Genomic DNA, 18,588 nt, shown 5'->3' with positions numbered 1-18,588 from the left:
TTCTGTACTCTTAAAATTAACACAATATTGTAAGTCAATTATATTTCAATTTTTTAAAAAATTACATAACCAAAAAACAACAACAAAAAAAACTACACATAGTTTGTGGCTTGCAGTCAAGGGACAGGACCAAGATAGATTGCTCTGATCCCTTCTTCCTTTTTTGCTCTTATTTTAACAGAGTTTTACCCAGTGCCCTGATTTCCTCCACAGTATTGGAGAGCTTACATAAACATTTTTTCAGCCTTGTGATTGTTTCACTTCAAATATCATAAATATTAACATTTCCCTGAGCCAACTGTATTTTCATTATTCACCATCTTATTTCTGATGAAGGATATATCTGATACAGAGACGCAATCACTGGTTAAATGGCTTGTCAGAAAGTTAAAAGAATTATAGTGTTTCTTATTATTAGTCTGGCTTTAGGAATAATAGCAACTTATTTATTTGCCAATGTTTTTTAAAAACCTAACAATCCATAATATAAAGAATAAATTTCATAGTTTCTTCTTTCAAATGTCTTAAGCTTAAGATAGGTACTAGATATCTAAGACCTCCATTGTTAATAAAAAGTTTGATACATACAGAGTTGGGAAATATAATTTATACATATATGGTATACATAATAGCTCATTTTCAAGGATGGTTTTAGAATTCAAGTAAACTTTAAGCATGAATTCTCTAAAGATTAAAAACCATTCATTTATTCAAACAACACACACACACATACACAAACACAAAACATTTGCTTAGTGCCATTTCAATAGTAAGTAAAATAGGACATAATTTAGGAAGATACTGAGACAGAGCTAGAGGACAACATTAGTATTTTGTTGGGAAGAGTTACTGAGGATGGAACAGTCATAAATGTTTGCTCTGCAGTGCTTCAGCATCATGGGTATTGTCTAATTTTGTATTCCTCCACATACCCCTGCCCCTAACCTTGTTAGCATTCCTATCGGCAGCACCCTGCTTCTGGGGGAGTCTCCTGGGAAACCACTCTTGAGTAGGAGGAACATTGACACAAAGCTGTTTTTCCCTTGTTCTGGCTTGTCTACATGATGCTTACTTCCCTCGCTGTTTGGATCTTAATTTCCTCTTCAGAACTCTCAACTTCCCCTCATTATTCTCTTCTAAATATTTCATTCCAGGAAGGAACCAGACTTTTGTTCTTCACCATATATCTGGGAACATGTTCTTTTTTTTGTCCAAATGTGGATTTTAGTAAATTTTAAGGATACCTGTATCACATATTGATTTTGCTACTACTTCCGGCAATTTATTATGTATTTCTCGTGATGTCCCATGAGTTATTTTCCAGAGTTGTATTTTGTTTCTTTTATTGTTATTTGATAATTCATGGGTTGATGATGGCGAATTCCCAAAGGACAATGTCCACTCCTACTTTGATCCTACCAAAGTGCCTTAATAATAAAAAGTGATTCTTAAAATTTGATGGAATTACTGAACATTAACTGAATGGTTTTGCATTCTGTTTGATCAATTTCACTCGTGATATTGCTTGGTTACCCTTGATTAGTATAAACATACAATTATTTTAAAGGTAGTTCAAGTTTTAGGATTGAGTTAGCCAAATATCTTAAGTTTTTAAGTCTCTATTTAGTATACGTTTATATAACATTAATTCACACTCTGTCCCTCCTTTTAATCTGTGGTTATACAAAATTGACAGCAATAAGCTATCCATGCTGCTGCCAGTATCCTGGCACTCAGCCTTCCTTTCATGTCATTCCTTCACTTCATCTTTATTAAATGTTTACAAATCATTTAGGTTCAAGCTACAAGTCTGCAATTGTGGCTATATGCTTACAATGAGAGCTGTTTTCTTCTACAAATATTTGAATGCAGTTTTCTTGATCAGTTTTATTTTTGAGTGTGCAATTTGCAGTTACCTCCTGGAAAAAGAAGCATGCTAATGAATTTCAGATGTGGCACAGATTACTTATTTGTACATTCGTGCAAAATCAAACACATTTGGGACAAATTTTGTTTACTCTTTGGTTTCAAAGAACAGAATTGTGCCAATAATTCAACAAGTGCAAAGGCAATCTTTACCAATGGGGCAATTTGTTGATTTCAGAGATTCTGGTTTGAAATTTCCTTCTGGAGAAAGAGATAATGAATATCCAGTGCACATTCCTGAAGTTACCCAGACTTGCATTTCTACTCTAATCTGCTTCCTTTTGCTTCTATGGGGTGAGGAAAATTCATTCTGCAGATTAAGTGTTAATTAGTTTTAAGAATCTTGTCTTTGATGGGAAGCAAATCTTTTATAAAGTTTTAATTGAACAGAAGATACTCAAACGAATAGTATTCTAATATTTGATGATATTCACAGAATCTAAAAGGGATGTCAGCTATGTATCTGGTATAGAAAGGATCTCCTATCAGTTTGGTAAATAAAGCACACTGTTAAGGCCAAAATCAGAATCAACATTTTCCTCTTTTGCAACTCTACATGAACTGAACCTCCACACAATGTCTGTGCCTTGAGTGTAAGGGGGATGCCTTGCACTGGGACGACCCAGAGGGATGGTATGGGGTGGGAGGAGGGAGGAGGGTTCAGGATGGGGAACACATGTATACCTGTGGCGGATTCATTTTGATATTTGGCAAAACTAATACAATTATGTAAAGTTTAAAAATTAAAAAAAAAAAAAAGAATAAATGGGCAAAAAAAAGGTACAGGTATCACTTAGCACCAATCATTATCACAGCCAAAACATAATTGTGAGTTTCACCTACTGACAATTTAAGGGCATTTATAGTATTTCACAGGGCTTCCCAGATGCAGTGGTAAACAATCCACCTGCCAATGAAGTAGATGCAAGAGATGTGGATTTGATCCCAGGTTGGGAAGATCCCCTGGAGTAGGACATGGCAACCCACTCCAGTATTCTTGCCTGGAGAATTCCATGGACAGAGGAGCCTGGTGGGCTACAGTCGTTGGGGTCACAAAGAGTCGGACACGACTGAGGGACTGAGCACAGGACAGCATCATAATATTTCACACTTGCAGGCTTCATGGAGAGGTGAAAGACCTCTGGTATTCTTGTTAAGATGTCCCCCTTTCCTCTAGATTGCACATATATGCTCTTGGTTCAGGAATACAGTCCTAACCAGGACTCATGGCCAATCATATTTGGGGATGAGGGCACTGGTGATGAGAAGTAGACATATTATTCTGTCCCACAAGCAGAAAGTATTTTTGATGTTTTCTCTTCATTACTTCCCATATCCCACATAAAGTATTCTGACTCCACCCTTTGATTTTTACAACTGAATGCAACTTCCTGAGGTTAAAATTATGTTAGGCCATTGGTTCTCATACTTGAGTAGGGATCAAAATCATAGGATTGTTAAGACACAGATTGCTGAGCCCCATCCTTAGAGTTTCCAATTCAATAGTTCTGATGGGGCCCATGATTTTGCATTTCTAATAAGTTACTGGATGATGCTAATGTTTCTGGTCTGGAAATCACATTTAGAAAATCATTGAGTTAAATAGTTATATAACTTGGTCTTTTGTGGCAGAAGTGTGATCATATCGCTATCTTCCATCCTTCTACCTTAAGTAACTATCATTCAATTTTTATGAAGGAATTTTCTGACTATGCATGAATCACAAAGATGTACATATTATTTACAAATGTGTATTAAAATGGGTCTTAAATTAACTGAAATTTGATGACTATAGTGTTTGGAGACGTAAATAATGAAACAATGCTAGATTTTTCAGGAGGAAATCAATGCAATTATATGGCATCAGATTATTTAAAAAGTAATTAAGTTTTCCCTATAAACTCAACTCCTATTTACATGGCCTTAGAGAATTTTAAGATACTCAAAGATAATTAACAACTAAACACAATAAACTATTAGTAGGTGAAATACCTATTTTACATTCTGCTTAAAATATTTCTTTTCTGTTAATATAATAATTTACTCAATTATAGTCTTCTTTTTGCAAAATATCTATTTTCTGGATCAAAGCTCTTTGCTGGGCTGTATAATTATATATAACAAAAATTAGGCACTTCTTCACAAAACTAACCGGAGCAACCAGAGACCCTAATGACAGTAGTAAGGATCAACGAAAGGCTAGTATTTGAAAGTTGCTTGGTAATGACAATGCCAAGTATGCTAAGCTACTTGATTACACTGTAATTTATAAATCCTTTTTTGGATATGATATCATTTAAGTTTCAAATGAAAGAAGCCAACAAGAGATGTCCCTAACATCTGAGACTGTCTATGTGTTCAAATTTCTCTTTCTTAAAGTAGTTGTATAGATAATAACTTTTTTCCTTTTCAAAATACTACTTTAGTTATGTTTATAAAGAAATGTGCAGAGGATAATATATGGTCTCCAAGAGTGTGGAGCTTTTTAACCCTAAATATAATTTCTTAATTCCTTTAGGCTTTACAAAAGGCAGTATATTTCTCTTTTTAGCTTTTTAGTTGCTCCTGCATCATAGGTAATAATAACAGAAATCAAATAAAATCATTGAAAATACAGCTAAAACTGAAAAAAGAAATTTGGCAAACAAAAGTTTGTAGTTGAAGTATGGTTTTTAATTCAGCTGAGTGGTAAAATTTTTCCCAGTGGAAATGAGGAAAGATTATGACATGTATCCAAGTATGTAGGTGCTAATGTCTAGGTATCCTCCACATGCAATCTAGAACAATGTGGAAATTGACAAACGGGCAGAATCCTGACAACTGCAAAGAAAGGCTCTGTCCAGGTACATAAAGATCAATGAAATATAGTTTTTCAAAGTTTAAAACAAATTGAAAAAACTGGACAAACTTACTTACTGGACAAACAATGCCTTAACCTGAAAAAGTGGCTTTCACACTGAAACTTTCCCACTGTTGGCTGTGGTGTGCAGAACATTTGGTTATTGGGGGTTTCCTGAGGTGCTCAACAATGCCATTTCTCCAGGACTGAGGCATTTCCAGGGAAGTGGGACATTTAGTTTTTAGGACAGTCTTGGGTAGACAGAGATGGTTGGAAACCCCAGGATATGTTTTCACATCTTTCAGTTATACCTTATATAATACAAGCCAGGAATTGCACTCTGGATTTGACTCCACAATCAGCTTTATTAGACATTTGTATCAAGTTCATTTTCTAATGGCATGGTTTCTTTAGCAAGTAAGTAATGATACTTGCAAACCCTGGCTGAGTTTAGTAATGATTTAATTACCAGCCATTCAAAATATTCTACATTTAATTTTTGAAAGTTTAATTAAGTGGACAAATTCCTTTCAATTGGGCAATTGGTTTTCATATTTCTCTTATTTTTTCCCCTACAAGAATGGGGCTCTTAGAACATTATATATGGTAAAAAAAATTCTTTCTCAACTTGAACTAGTGTTTTCTAACTCCATATCCTTTGAAGATTACATAGTGACTATGCACTAAAGATCCAACTTCCTTTTGGAACAGATGAATATCTGTTGTCTTTGAGGTGGATGATATTTCATGGAAAAATAATTAATTTCTAAAGCTTAATTTTTACATGACTCCAGGTATCTGACACTGAAATGATCTTCATGAAACTTGATAGCTGCCAACATTCAGAAAACTAAGATCATGGCATCAGGTCCCATCACTTCATGGGAAATAGATGGGGAAACAGTGGAGACAGTGTCAGACTTTATTTTTTTGGGCTCCAAAATCACTGCAGATGGTGACTGCAGCCATGAAATTAAAAGATGCTTACTCCTTGGAAGGAAAGTTATGACCAACCTAGATTTCATATTAAAAAGCAGAGACATTACTTTGCCAACAAAGGTCCATCTAGTCAAGGCTACGGTTTTTCCAGTGGTCATGTATGGATGTCAGAGTTGGACTGTGAAGGAAGCTGAGCACCAAAGAATTGATGCTTTTGAACTGTGATGTTGGAGAAGACTCTTGAGAGCCCCTTGGACTGCAAGGAGGTCCAACCAGTCCATCCTAAAGGAGATCAGTCCTGGGTGTTCATTGGACGGACTGATTCTAAAGCTGAAACTCCAATACTTTGGCCACTCCATGTGAAGAGTTGACTCATTGGAAAAGACCCTGATGCTGGGAGGGATTGGGGGCAGGAGGAGAAGGGGATGACAGAGGATGAGATGGCTGGATGAAAACACTGACTCGATGGACATGAGTTTGGGTGAACTCCGGGAGTTGGTGATGGACAGGGAGGCCTGGCGTGCTGCGATTCGTGGGGTTGCAAAGAGTCGGACACCACTGAGCGACTGAACTGAACTGAAAGATGCAACCTGTCATTTGAAATTCTCAGTGTGAATGACTTCCCCAGTATCATGCTCATTTGGTAAAAATTACCTGGAAAAAAATGCTTACTGTGAATTGATATTTGGATGTTATGTTTTAAACCCTTTGGTTTTGCATAAAATTGAAAAAAACCTGGACAAATAGATGAATAAAGGTTAAATAATCATGTTTTGACTAAAAATGTTAAAACATGGAAAGCTGGTTAAAAATATACTTACAAAATAGAATACATTTATTTATTTACTTTTTTATTTTTGGCCACACTACACGTGGCATGAGATATCTTAGTTCCTTGACCAGGGATTGAACTCTTGTCCCTCTGCATTGGAAGTGCAGAGTCTTAACTGGACCACCAGGGAAGTCCCTAAAATAGAAAATATTTTAAAATATCTAGTGGTATTTAACTTATTAAGTGCCAACTGTGATTGATAATAGTGCATGCAAAGGCAAAATTGACTAACACTGAAATACAGTTCAGATTTCAGTCATTACATTAAAAATGTCCTCAGCTTTAAGTTATATAATGATAAACTGTACCTGTTGAAAAATATATGTGGAAAAAAGAAATAATTTTATGGCAAAAATATGACTCATCTAAGGCATTCATTTATTCTGATCCAGCAATCATGGTAAATGTGTTTGGATTACTGGTCATAAGTACGCAACATTTAAAAGGAGAATGGAGATCTTTATTAAAACAGAAAGTTCCTCAAACTCTACAATGATGTCAGTAATATTGTCAGGTCCTTGGAGCACATTATTGTTTTAAGCAGAAGTCCCTACACTTTCACATTGGTTATAAAACATTATTTTGTGCTGCTGGCCTGGAATGAGAATGTCATACATCTGTAGGCAATTAGAAGAAGCTGGACTGCATGTTTGATCAGCTCAATAATAAACGGGCACAAGTGTGACTCGACTTATGTTAGATTCCCTAGACAGATTATCCTGTTGTTATCATATGAAATAACCCCCTTTTATCAACAATTAAGTAAATTCACATTTATGGGCACTTTGCAAAAGTGTGTGATGGGAAGAAATCCAACTTAAGCCTTAAGTCATCCAAAAAAACTTTTAACCCTGCTTTTAATGATACAGACCCCCCCCAATCGCAAATTGTAGAAATTGGTTGAATTATGCAAAACAGTTTGGGTTGGAAATGCCTCATGTGCACACAATCAATGAATATGTATTTAGCATCTATCATAAGCATTTAAGAGTTTTAGCTTATAACTGAAAAAGAAATTCCCAAAGAAGAAAAGACCTTACTTTGTAAGGTAGTCTAAATCTTTGTTTAAGAAAGATTAAATAGGATTTCATTTTTATTATTCACTTTTTATTATACAGTTTTTACTGTAACCAATGCATGTTGTAAATCCTGAATATGTTTTATTCTAGAACTTCATTTGATTCTAGGCATTCTTCTTGCTTTCAACCACAGCTGTCAATGATGGATCATAAATTAGTTTGTAGTTTCTGATAAATGAATTTACCTGCTTTTTTTCCCTCCTAAGTACCATTCAAACATATGTCCGAAGTATAAAAAATAATTTAATATGTAAGTCAATACTTTAAAACTTTCACCAAACCTTTTCAGTTTCAGGAAAAATACCACCAAACCTTCCAATATAATTATATATTTAAATAATGCAATTAAAAGTTGGTATTTTAAATAAATTCAAGGTATTTTTAAACCAATATTCAGTCAAATACACATACCATACATATATAAATATATATTTATTTGTAAATATATTTTTATTTATTTATATATATATATATAAATAACCTCATGAGGTTATCTCTTTGACATAATCCTTATATTAAATATCTGAATATCAAGCAGATGCTGAAGCATTCATCATCAATATTGGAATTCTGACTCATGACAGTAACACAAAACAGATGCTAATAAGATAGGCACTCTGAAAAGTGACACCATCACAGCATGGCTTAGCTCTTGATGTGGGATACTGAAAATTTGAATGCAAAATATAAAATAATAAAAGTCAGAGCCTGATAGGTTTCCTTACTTCATCTATAAACCATTTAAAATCTACTATATTTTTATACAGAAGATAAAACTCAACACTCGTGAATAAGGGGCAGCATCCTAGAAGTCCAAAAGATGCTTCTTTCACTTAATATAGCAGCTAGGTGACCCCAGTTGAACCCTTCTGTGTTGAGGGAGGAAGGTGCTCTCTTCTTCACTTATGTAAGTAGAAGATAAGAACTCCTGGGCCCTTCCTATTGGCCAGTGTGTACAAGGCACTTATGGTGTATATGGGGTGTACCCAGCCAGCACCTGGCAGTGAAAAAGTAGTCTGAAGCTTCTATGGCCACATCAGGCAGATCTAAAAGGGTTTGCTAAGTAGGCAAAGAGGAACAAAATCCCTTAGCACAGTCCAGTTAGTTCATATGCTACACGTCTTCAAAGCCCAAGATTCTTATCAGTTTGCTAGCATGAGTCTACCGGATGTGTATTCTTTGTGAGAATAAACAGAAAAACCCAGGCAGATGGTGCCATGGTGCAAGTGATATAAGTGAAATGTGCTCAAATGAGAGCTTAAGAATAGATATAAGTGTGAGTGGGGGAAGACTCCTTCAAAGGTAATGAGAAGCAGAAGTCCCATTTCTTTATTCCTCAGTGAGGAAAACAAGTCACTGTTAAGTTCAATTAAGAGACCTTAAAGGGGGCCTTTGTGGAGTAGCTTGACAGCACAATTTCAAATTCCAAATGAATAATTTGACTGCTCCTTTTGACAGCTGTGACTCTAGCCCCATCTGTCTGGGTTTGAAGGCTGGCTCTGCACTCACCACCTGTGTGACCCCTGGATCTTAAACTTGGCTGCACACTGGAACCACTTGGGGAGCTTAAAAAAAATACTGATTCCTGGAACCCACCCCCAGAGAGTGTTATTTAATTGGGCTGGGGTGTGGTTTGGACATGGAGAAGTTTTAAAGGCTCCCAAGTGACTCTAAATATGTGCAGCTAAGGTTGAGAACCATTGGTGACCTCTCTGAGACAGAGTTTCCTCATGTGTAAAATGATGACGACACGGGCAGCAACTACCTTTTATGATTTTTGTGATGATTGAATATGATAACGCAGGCAAAGCCCTTAGCACAAAGAATGGCAAGGGGGAAGCTCTCAATAAATGAGAGCTGTTGTCTTTCTCACCACAAGGTGCACTTGGGCAAGAACTTTCTCATTAGCATAGAAAGTCAAGCTTACCTTGGCACACGTTATGCTCACTCTGCTCATAGCCTGTTGCACACTGGATCCGGTGAGAAGGGTTGATGGGAATGCGCTGAGGGTCAGCTGGGTTCCGCCGGGTGACAAAGTTATTTCGGCCAGTCTGCACTTCAGCAGCAGCACTGGCGACAAAACCACCCCCAGGCACCACTCCACTGGCAGCGACACCAGTGGCTGCTACACCCCCAGTGCCTGTACTAGAGGTCGCGGCTGCATTTGCAGCTGCACCCGCACCTTCAGCTGCTGGTGTTTCTTGCTGAGGTTGCTCATTGTTGACAATAATCTGGGCTGTTTTAGGAAGGCAGAGGTATCCTCCATAGTGGTTGACACATTTCATTCCACCTTTGCAAGCATCTGGGACAATGTCACATTCATCAATATCTGTGGTGAGTAATAAAATAAGTCAGGAATCTTCTTACAGGGGAAACCGAACATGTAAACACATGCTTACACCTTTTGGGTATAATACAGGTGGGGCATGAAGGACATACTAGATGGGGACAGAGAGCTATGATCAGATGGGAAGTCTTTGAAGCTGGCTCACCTTTGCACTGCTGTCTTACAGGATCCCACTCATATCCATCTGTGCATTGCTGTGAAGAGGAGCCAGGAGACAATTAATTGAGTATCCACTCTCAAAGAAGTCACTCTAAAAGCTTCATATTTATGGCAATAGTCTTGGTACTAGAGTCCCACATAGATGATGAGATGGGTAGTTTAACATTCTGTAGCTTTTTAAAAAAGATACATCTGGGCACTGGACTGCTTCAGGGATCTCTTCTCAATCACCACCTGTCTCAGGTCTTTTGTTGCATTTCCATTGGATCCAGTTGCCCATAACCATCTTGGAATTCCTTTCTGTCTTGATACTAATATTCTGTAATCTCTCTCTCTCTCTCTCTTTTTTTTGCTTTACTTGACCCTTCTTCCACATTATAAATTTTACAAAAAAAAAAAAAAATCCAACTGAGTTCTTTTATTCAGCCCTTGACTATTCCCTCTCTCTAAATCCTCTTAGAACAGTCCAGCACCTGACTTTCCTTATCATTCCTATTCAGTTAAGTCCTGATCTGTCTTCTCATACCATGGCCTGCCTCCCAGCTTCAGTTTCTAAAGGTCCTCTCTAGTTCACTCACTGACAGAACCATCTGTCAAGTACCCTTTCACACCAGGCACCATCCTAGTCCCTGGGAAAGCAAAGATGATTAAGATCTTGTTCCTATTCTCAGGCAGCTCGCAGGCCTGAAGAGGAGACAGACAGGTAGATTAGTTGAAGCAAGATGTCAGGTGTCGTGAGACAAATTCACCTGTGGAAGGAGTGATGGACTCTGTTCAGGACTGTGGGTAGGGCATGACAGGGTGGAAAGGAGGGCTTTATGGGCGAAGCTACAAGTGAGTTGGATTTTTTTCCAGAGAGATGTGGTAAGTCTAGGATGAGGGACCACATAAGCAAAGGTGCAAAGCTGGAAGGAGCTACCAGTAGTCCTGGGTGGATGGAGTGAGATAAGAGAGGTAGGCAGGGCCAAACCTGGGAAGCCTTTCTCTGGAAAGGCCAAGTGGGAACTGAATTCGGTCAGTGAATCTCAAGCTTTATTATGCTTAAGAATCAGTCTGGTGCTTGTTAAAATGAGATTCCTGGGACCAACCAAAGGCTCTGACACTGTAGGTCAGGTAGGGGGCATGGAATCTGAATTCCTAACAAGCATTTCAGGTGATTTTGATACAAGTTATCTATGGGCTACTTCTTGAGACATGCTGGTCTAAGTGATGAGGCCTCTGAAGAATTCTTAAGCTCAAGAAAACATCTGATCACATGCAGATTTGAGGAAGAGGTTTCAGGAAGGATTAAGCAAAAGTAGAATAAACAAACAAATAAACTTAAATTCTTCCATAAGAGCCAAGAGTTGCTTGGCAAACAACAGATGCTTGGCAAATAAATAGCTGATTGGAGACAGAGATGAGTTTAGATATTTTACTGACTTCCGAGACAATAAGGTGAAAACTAAACTCATTTTATTTCCCAAACTAACGCTTCTACTTTTACCAACACTGTCCAAGGCACTATACCACATTTCTCAGGAACCAGAATAACAATTTTAACATCAACTTTTCCATCATTTTCCTTCAAGCTCTGCTGTTTTTGCGTCCATTTTTATATCTCCCATGTTGGTGTAAGCCTTCCTGACTTCATGAGAAGGCAAATCTCCTTAGCTGGTCTCCATATCACTGCATTCTGCACACAAGCCTCTATGATAACCTTTCTTTGCTCTCTTGGTTACACTGCTCCCCCATCTAAGAGCTCACAGGGGCCTGTGGACCCCTCATCTTCCACTATTACCATCTTTAGGTTCTCCACACCACCCAGCTCCTTGTCACCTCCTGATCTTGACTTGGTTATGTTCCCTTCTAGTCTTTGATTATGCCACCTTTTCTGATTCAGGTGCCTCTTCAGGCTTTCTAGAATAATTCAAAGTCCTCACTTCCTTCAAGAAGTAGCAGCAAGTTCTAACTCCTTCAATAAGCCAGTCGCTTATTGAAGGCAGCACGTGCTAAGTCGCTTCAGTTGTATCCAAACCTTTGCAACCCTGTGGACGGTAGCCCACCAGGCTCCTCTGTCCATGGGATTCTCCAGGCAAGAATAATAGAGTGGGTTGCCAGTATGAACATTAATTACCTCTGCTTTTGTATTTCTTTAGCAACATGTATAAGCTGCATAATACTTTGTACTTTTCAACAGTACTTTTCTCAAGGTAAATTCCCCAAGGTTAAGGTCTGAAATTTTTTAGTAAACAAATAAGCTTGAATTCTTTTGATAGTGATGAGAATTGCTTATGCACAAGGCAGGTACATGACGAATACATAAGTGAATGGATCCTATCTTTAATATGAAAGGAGAATATGAAGCTATCTTGTGGATATGATCCCATCCTTCTGAAAGGTATCATTCAAGCCAGGCAGAATGGCAGTTCACTTGATAAATTTGTATGCTAAATAGAGGAGACTTGCAGTTTGTTTTAGGTCTTCAGTTCCAGGACATTCAATATGGATCACAATTAAACAAGCCTAGACTGAATTTAGTTTCACCACTTACTGGCTGTGTAGTCTTAATTTAGATACCTCTCTGATCTTTAGTTCTACTAGAAGTAAGAGCATGCCACTTAGCTCATACTTTGCTATGAGAATGAAAAGAGATAGTGTCTCCATAGGGAGTTACTAAAAAAATAGTTACATCTTGTCCTTTAACCATGAACTAATAGCCATATACAGTTTAAAAGAGAATAGATTTAATCTTGGCACAGAAAGGGTGCCATATCTGAGAAACCTGGTATAAATGGTGAACCCTAGTTAGCAGTCTTAAAACTACAGTGTCTAAACCACAGGGAACTTTCTCTGCCAAAGATGAGTAAGGTTTAGGTGATTAGCAAAGGGAAGGGAGTACAAGATAAGCAGTTGTAAAAGCAATAAAATCTATTATTACATGAATATAAAAGGGGGTAGCTAATTTAATTTTAACTCCCTAAGAAGGTAGTAAGTTTAGCCCAAAGAACAAAACAATTTCATCTGAAGATAAACAACACATGTATTCATTTCTCTTGCTTTATTTATCTTCAGCAGAGGAAGCAACTACATTTACCATTAAGTTAACAAAATATTTATACTAAACCCCATTTGATTTATAGTTGATCTGGACAACAAGGAACATTTGCCAGATGAATACTAACATTCTAGGGATAATACGGTATCAAAAAGTGAGATAATGTTTATTATCAGTAATTAACATTAGCTCACTTTTAGAGTTTTATTTTCAAAAATCTTCGAAATTCTTTTGAGTAAGATTACTTAATTTTAAGTTGGGAGCAAGTAGAAAAATATGGTTTTCATATTCTGATCCAGGACAAATGTCATTTGCCTCAAAATACTGATTAAAGACTAGAAAACACAAAACAGAGGTGCAAACAAACTCACCAGAAGTGAGGCAAGCACTGCTCTGTTCTCACCATCCATTCTGGGCAGTGGTGGGGAGGGGTGGTTAGATGATGATATTTTCAATACTTTATTCAATGTTGATTGACTCATACAATTAGCTAATTAATAAAGATTACTTGGAAATATCAGATATGCTAATCAGAAAATACAAAACCAAATTTCACACAATGCATTTTACCAAATACTGCATCCTGGTAACACATGTCTATCTGAGTGGCATTTATATGAGCTATCAGTTGGATTGTAAGTGAATAATAGCCTTTATAAAGTCGAGAAAATCCACTTACATGAGAACATAAGTCACATGCACAAATGAGGTGAAGGGCTTTTATGATATTTAACATTCCTATTTGAGTCTTACTCCTTGAGTTCTGGTTTTATCTGCATGTATATAGTAATTCATGTTTTCCAAAGACTTATACTCATTAATATGCTGAATGTTTCATAAACATGTAGCTTACTTTGATTTTTGTTTTAAAGGAGTTTCCCTTTTTGGCCTTGCATAAATCCTTACATTTTGGTCCCTATCTCAAATGGGGATCTAAATGAACTTTTGAAAGGACAGGCTATTTACAACATATCTTAAACGTGAACCTTGTTAACGCTGGTTTAATTTATTACCCTCTGCAGAGAATAGCCCACATAGACTGGCAGGACTGGATAAAGTCTCCCTTGTGCCACAGAATCCCACTGAACTGCAGTTATCTCAAATTCCATCACCCCTTACCGTGTACGTGATGGTTTCTTCAGTGTCCTGTGACTTGACCAACGCCAGAGTCAGCATAGTTAGGAAAAGGGCTTTCAACATCATGAATCTCAAATAAAACACAGTACAAACCGATGCTTAGCATCCGCAGCGGAGGAAAATAAAACTTCAGCTGTAAAGTAACAAGCAAGCAAGGTAGAGAAGGTGGAGAAAGCTGAGGCTCCTTCATACACAACTTCTTCTAATCTACTTCTCATCTCCCCACCCCCTCCTCAACTTTCCCTTGGCCAAACGGGACACCAAAGGCTGAAGACGGCTGCAGAATTACATTTCGATTTACACTGTCCGGCTACGAATATACACAAAAGCTGTAAGGTAAGCAATTTACACTGCACCTACAATAGGCTCGAGAAAGGGGGTGAAAGAGAAAGAATACAGGGTAATTAATTTCAAAGGTGACGGTGCATTTTTTTTCCGAGGGTGGAAGTGGGGCAGCAAATCTCATATTCCTTTGAACGTTAAGGCTTTCCCTATAAGCTCACCTCCAGCTAGTTATCAGATCAGATCAGTCGCTCATTAAGTTCCTTGCAAAGTTCAGCAGAAAAACTTGTGAACCAATATGAATTATCTTGGCTTTTTTTTTTTTTTTTAAACAAAATACCACAGCGAAACTCCGGAGCAATCTCCTCCCATAGTAAAATACCTGCCCTTCAGAACTCCTCACATTCCCCAGCGCAAACTCTCCAAGTGGCATTTCCACGCGTTCTCTGTGAGCAGCTTTGTTTAAAAGCCCCAGGTGGTGTAGAGGAGCAGCCCAAGCGTCTAGTTCCCTCGCGCCTTACGGGTGTCTCGGTCCCCGAAATGCTACCTTCAGGATCCGGTCTCCCTAAGGCCAGAACTGGGGAACCACACCGCAGCCCGAAGTACCAGTTTCAGGGCGGCCGGCCAGGCGTCCTCAGGGAGGCGAGGTCCCCTTTCTTAAAAGTATGTTAACAGGCGGCTGTCTCTGGGGAGCTGCTTAGTGCTCCAGCTTCTAACCAGTTCCGGTGAAATCCAGGTGCGGCTTAAATCTCACACACTGGCCCCCTGAAAGTTTCAAAACTTCGTTTGCGGGCAAAGCCCTGTCGGTTGATTGTCGGCACGCACACACATGCCCATCCAAACAGATGTCACCTAATGCTCGCACATCCTGACAGATCGCATTCCGAGACCTCACACCTCCACCTCCCTCTCTGCCTGAAAGATCCTGCACTGTGTGGGGGCAGTTCTCAGGTCCACTGCACCCCTCAAGTCACCCCACTTACTCCTCAGCGCGCGGCCACGCGGGCACGGGGTGCGCTGGTGTGACCCCCGCTCCGGGGTTCCTACCTGCGCGGCCGCGCTGCGCTCCGGGCCCAGGCAGCGAGGGGAGAGCGCAGGGGAGGGCAGCCCCGTGGGTCTGAACTGGCGAGGTCTGGCAGCGGCGCGGCGGCAGGAGGAGGAGGAGAAAAGGAGGGAAAGGGGAGGGCGAAGGGGGGCGGAGGAGAGAGCTGAGGGAGGCGCAAGGGCTGAGCTGAGCGCAGCAAACCCAGAGGGGAGGGCGCGCTGCGCAGCTGGGTCTGCGCCCCTACCTCCGAGGGCGCCTGCCCGCCCCTCCCAGCCCCTCACCCTTAGTTCCCAGACGCGCCGGAACTCTAGGCAGAAGATGGCACGTTTGGCATGTGATGTTTGGGATATGAATAGGCCTTGGTGATGCTCCAGCCTCCCAGGCAATTTCTCGTGCCCCGCGGAGTGGAAAACTGCTCTCCTAGAGAGCTTGCGAGCGTCCTGAGAAATTGCTTAAAAAAAAAAAAAAAAAAGTGAATCCTAGGAAAGTAAATGAACCCCATTTATAGGACTAGTTCTTTCGCCTTTTCTTTAAGATATGTTTGTTTTTTTTTTTTTGGTGGGAGGAGGGGATAGGGGAGTGTCTACTTCCTAAAATATAGAAAAAGAGCATTCATAATGTTGTAGCCATGCGTTCCGGGAAACAAACTCACTCAGAAGGACAATGCAGATAGTGGAATGCTGTTTGTTACACTGGTGGGCCCAAGGCAGAGTCTCCTCTTAGCCAAGGACCTTGACCAGTTTTTCTGAAAACCTTCTATACCCTAAGAGTATGTACCCAAATCCACTTCCCCCAATTCCCTGAAAGTAGTCTGAACAAAGGAAAAGAAAGATACAAAGTTAACCTGTGATTCATATGCCTTAAGCCTAGGTAGTTAGTGAAGTGAAAGTGAAGTCGCTTAGTCATGTCCAACTCTTAGCGACCCCATGGACTGCAGCCTACCAGGCTCCTCCATCCATGGGATTTTCCAGGCAAGAGTACTGGAGTGGGGTGCCATTGCCTTCTCTGCTAGGTAGTTAACAGTGGACAATTATCAATAGGCCTGTGGTCATACCCAAAAAGCATAATAGTAGTTATGATTCTATTCAGTTACACAGATAATTAGGGTATTCTTTTAGGCAACAGAGAGTCTAGGTACGAGCCCTGGGGCTCTTCCATCCAGTGGGCCTGGTTTTCCAGTTGGTATATCATTTCCATAGATACTGGGCATATAGCTCAAAGTCCACAATCCAGCCCAAGATGGAGTCCTGCTTTCAAGATGGAGCCTGTTCTGTCTGTTTCCTCCTTCATTCCCTTTTCTTGATGCTCTTAACTCATATGAGCATCATTCATAGGGATATATTGCGCCCTGACTCTCTGACCTCCAATTTGGGAGAACGACATCAACCTTTGGGTTACAAAGTTCATAATACATTGTAAAATAAAGAGTTCACAAGGCAGAACTATCAAGGCAACTATAACAATGGTAAATATAGTTTTCCACCAATCACCCTTCATCCAAGATAGGACCGAAGTCCAAAAGGAAGATTATCATCAGACATAACTTTTAACTGACCTTTCATGTCATCTAGGGTGGCTGATACATAGCCAGATAAATCAGGAATGTATGCACAACATTCAACTTTAACTATAGCACCAGTCCCTCTCTGTACTGAAACTATGGTTAGTCTCAAGATGATACCAGCAAGTCCTTGTAGCAGCAGTTGATTGTAGAGCTTCATCTCTTCTTCTTCTTTAAGATGCTCTTGGGTTCATGGGGATCAGTGGGGTCCTTCTGTGTAGTCCACTCGGTGTCCTCTGGGTCTGCATGGTATGCTCTCTTCACGCTCGTGTGATAGATCCAGGGAGTGACACCTGCAACTTTAACTGCCGTAGGGGTGGTTAGAACAACAGTATATGGACCCTTCCAATGTGCCGCCAAGGAGTCGTGTTTCCAGTCCTTGACCACACCTGATCCCCAAGCACAAATTCGTCAATCTGTTCCCCAAGGGGGAATGGCACCCTTTCTTGTATAAACTTCATTACCTGATTTATTACCTTACCCAGTTGTTCCATCTGCTGTGAAATCCCATCTTCTCTTACCTGAGGCAAATTTGTTGACACCTGTTTTATTATGGGAGGGGGCCTCCCATATACAGTTTTGTCTCAAGATGATACCAGCAAGTTCTTGTAGCAGCAGTTGATTGTAGAGCTTCATCTCTTCTTCTTTAAGATGCTCTTAAAGAAGAGACGAGCCATGGGACTGTGGGGTCATCGTGAGTCTGAGCAGAGCCGTCAGAAACAAGTCCACCCAGGAACAGTCAGTCTCTGAGATCCACTTGGAGAGTGTCTCTTTAAGTGTCCGGTTGGTTCCTTCCACCACCCCAGAACTCTGGGGCCTATATGCTGTATGTAATTTCCACTTGATGTTTACAGTTTTGCTTACTTGTTATACTAGATCAGCTATGAAAGCTGGGCCATTGTCCGATCCAATGCTGGTAGGAAATCCAAATCTGGGAACTATCTCCCTAAGCAGGCACCAGGCTACTTTTGATGCTCTTTCAGTCTGGGTAGGAAAAGCTTCTACCCATCCCGAGAACGTACATACTACGACCAGCAGGTAATGGTAGTATTGGTGAGGTTTCTTTTCAGTGAAGTCCACTTCCAGGTGTTCAAACGGCAGCATGCCTTTTACCTGAATCCTTGGAGGTTTCTGTCTGTGCCAAGAGGCAGCATTGACCTGTGAGCAGGCAATGCAGTTCTGAGAGTTTGTCCTGTATAGGGAAGAGAGGCAAGGAACCAAGAAATATTTTTGAATTAGCTCTTCCAGTTTATCATGGCCTAGATGGGTCGCTTGGTGTGTTTGGCTTACCAGAGTGGGTGCCAGCTCCTCTGGTACCAATAATTTGCCACTTGGCAATTCCCACCATCCCTTTTCAGTCTTGATGGCCCCTTCTGCTTTGGCTAGTTGGTTTTGGGCTTCAGTG

General features: G+C 39.8%; 1 protein-coding gene across 12 annotated transcripts in view; it reads right to left on the bottom strand.

Annotated features, from left to right (window-relative positions):
- The window catches only part of EFEMP1 (EGF-like fibulin extracellular matrix protein 1), a 70,814-nt gene extending 54,762 nt beyond the window's left edge, over positions 1 to 16,052 (bottom strand). For 4 of the 12 annotated variants that reach the window (XM_086326799.1, XM_086326806.1, XM_086326805.1 and 1 more), the window contains exons 1-4: positions 15,625 to 15,711; positions 14,278 to 14,365; positions 10,108 to 10,156; positions 9,543 to 9,944 (exon numbers count right to left, since the gene is read on the bottom strand). In XM_086326799.1, the coding sequence (XP_086182925.1) occupies positions 9,543 to 9,944; positions 10,108 to 10,156; positions 14,278 to 14,361 (535 nt within the window). In that variant the 5' untranslated portion in view covers positions 14,362 to 14,365; positions 15,625 to 15,711. Of the gene's footprint in view, positions 1 to 9,542; positions 9,945 to 10,107; positions 10,157 to 14,277; positions 14,429 to 15,124; positions 15,343 to 15,560; positions 15,712 to 15,903 lie in introns of those variants that run through there. The other 8 variants (XM_086326800.1, XM_086326807.1, XM_086326810.1 and 5 more) reach the window with 4 other exon arrangements.
- Between the last annotated feature and the right edge of the window lie 2,536 nt (positions 16,053 to 18,588).

This window comes from Bos grunniens, chromosome 11 (assembly GCF_055505025.1).
Source record: "Bos grunniens cultivar Pamir isolate PY7600 chromosome 11, Bosgru_T2T1.0, whole genome shotgun sequence".
Lineage (NCBI taxonomy): Eukaryota > Metazoa > Chordata > Mammalia > Artiodactyla > Bovidae > Bos > Bos grunniens.
The sequence above is the reverse complement of the archived record's forward strand: the minus strand, read 5'-3'. Positions and strand labels throughout refer to the sequence as shown.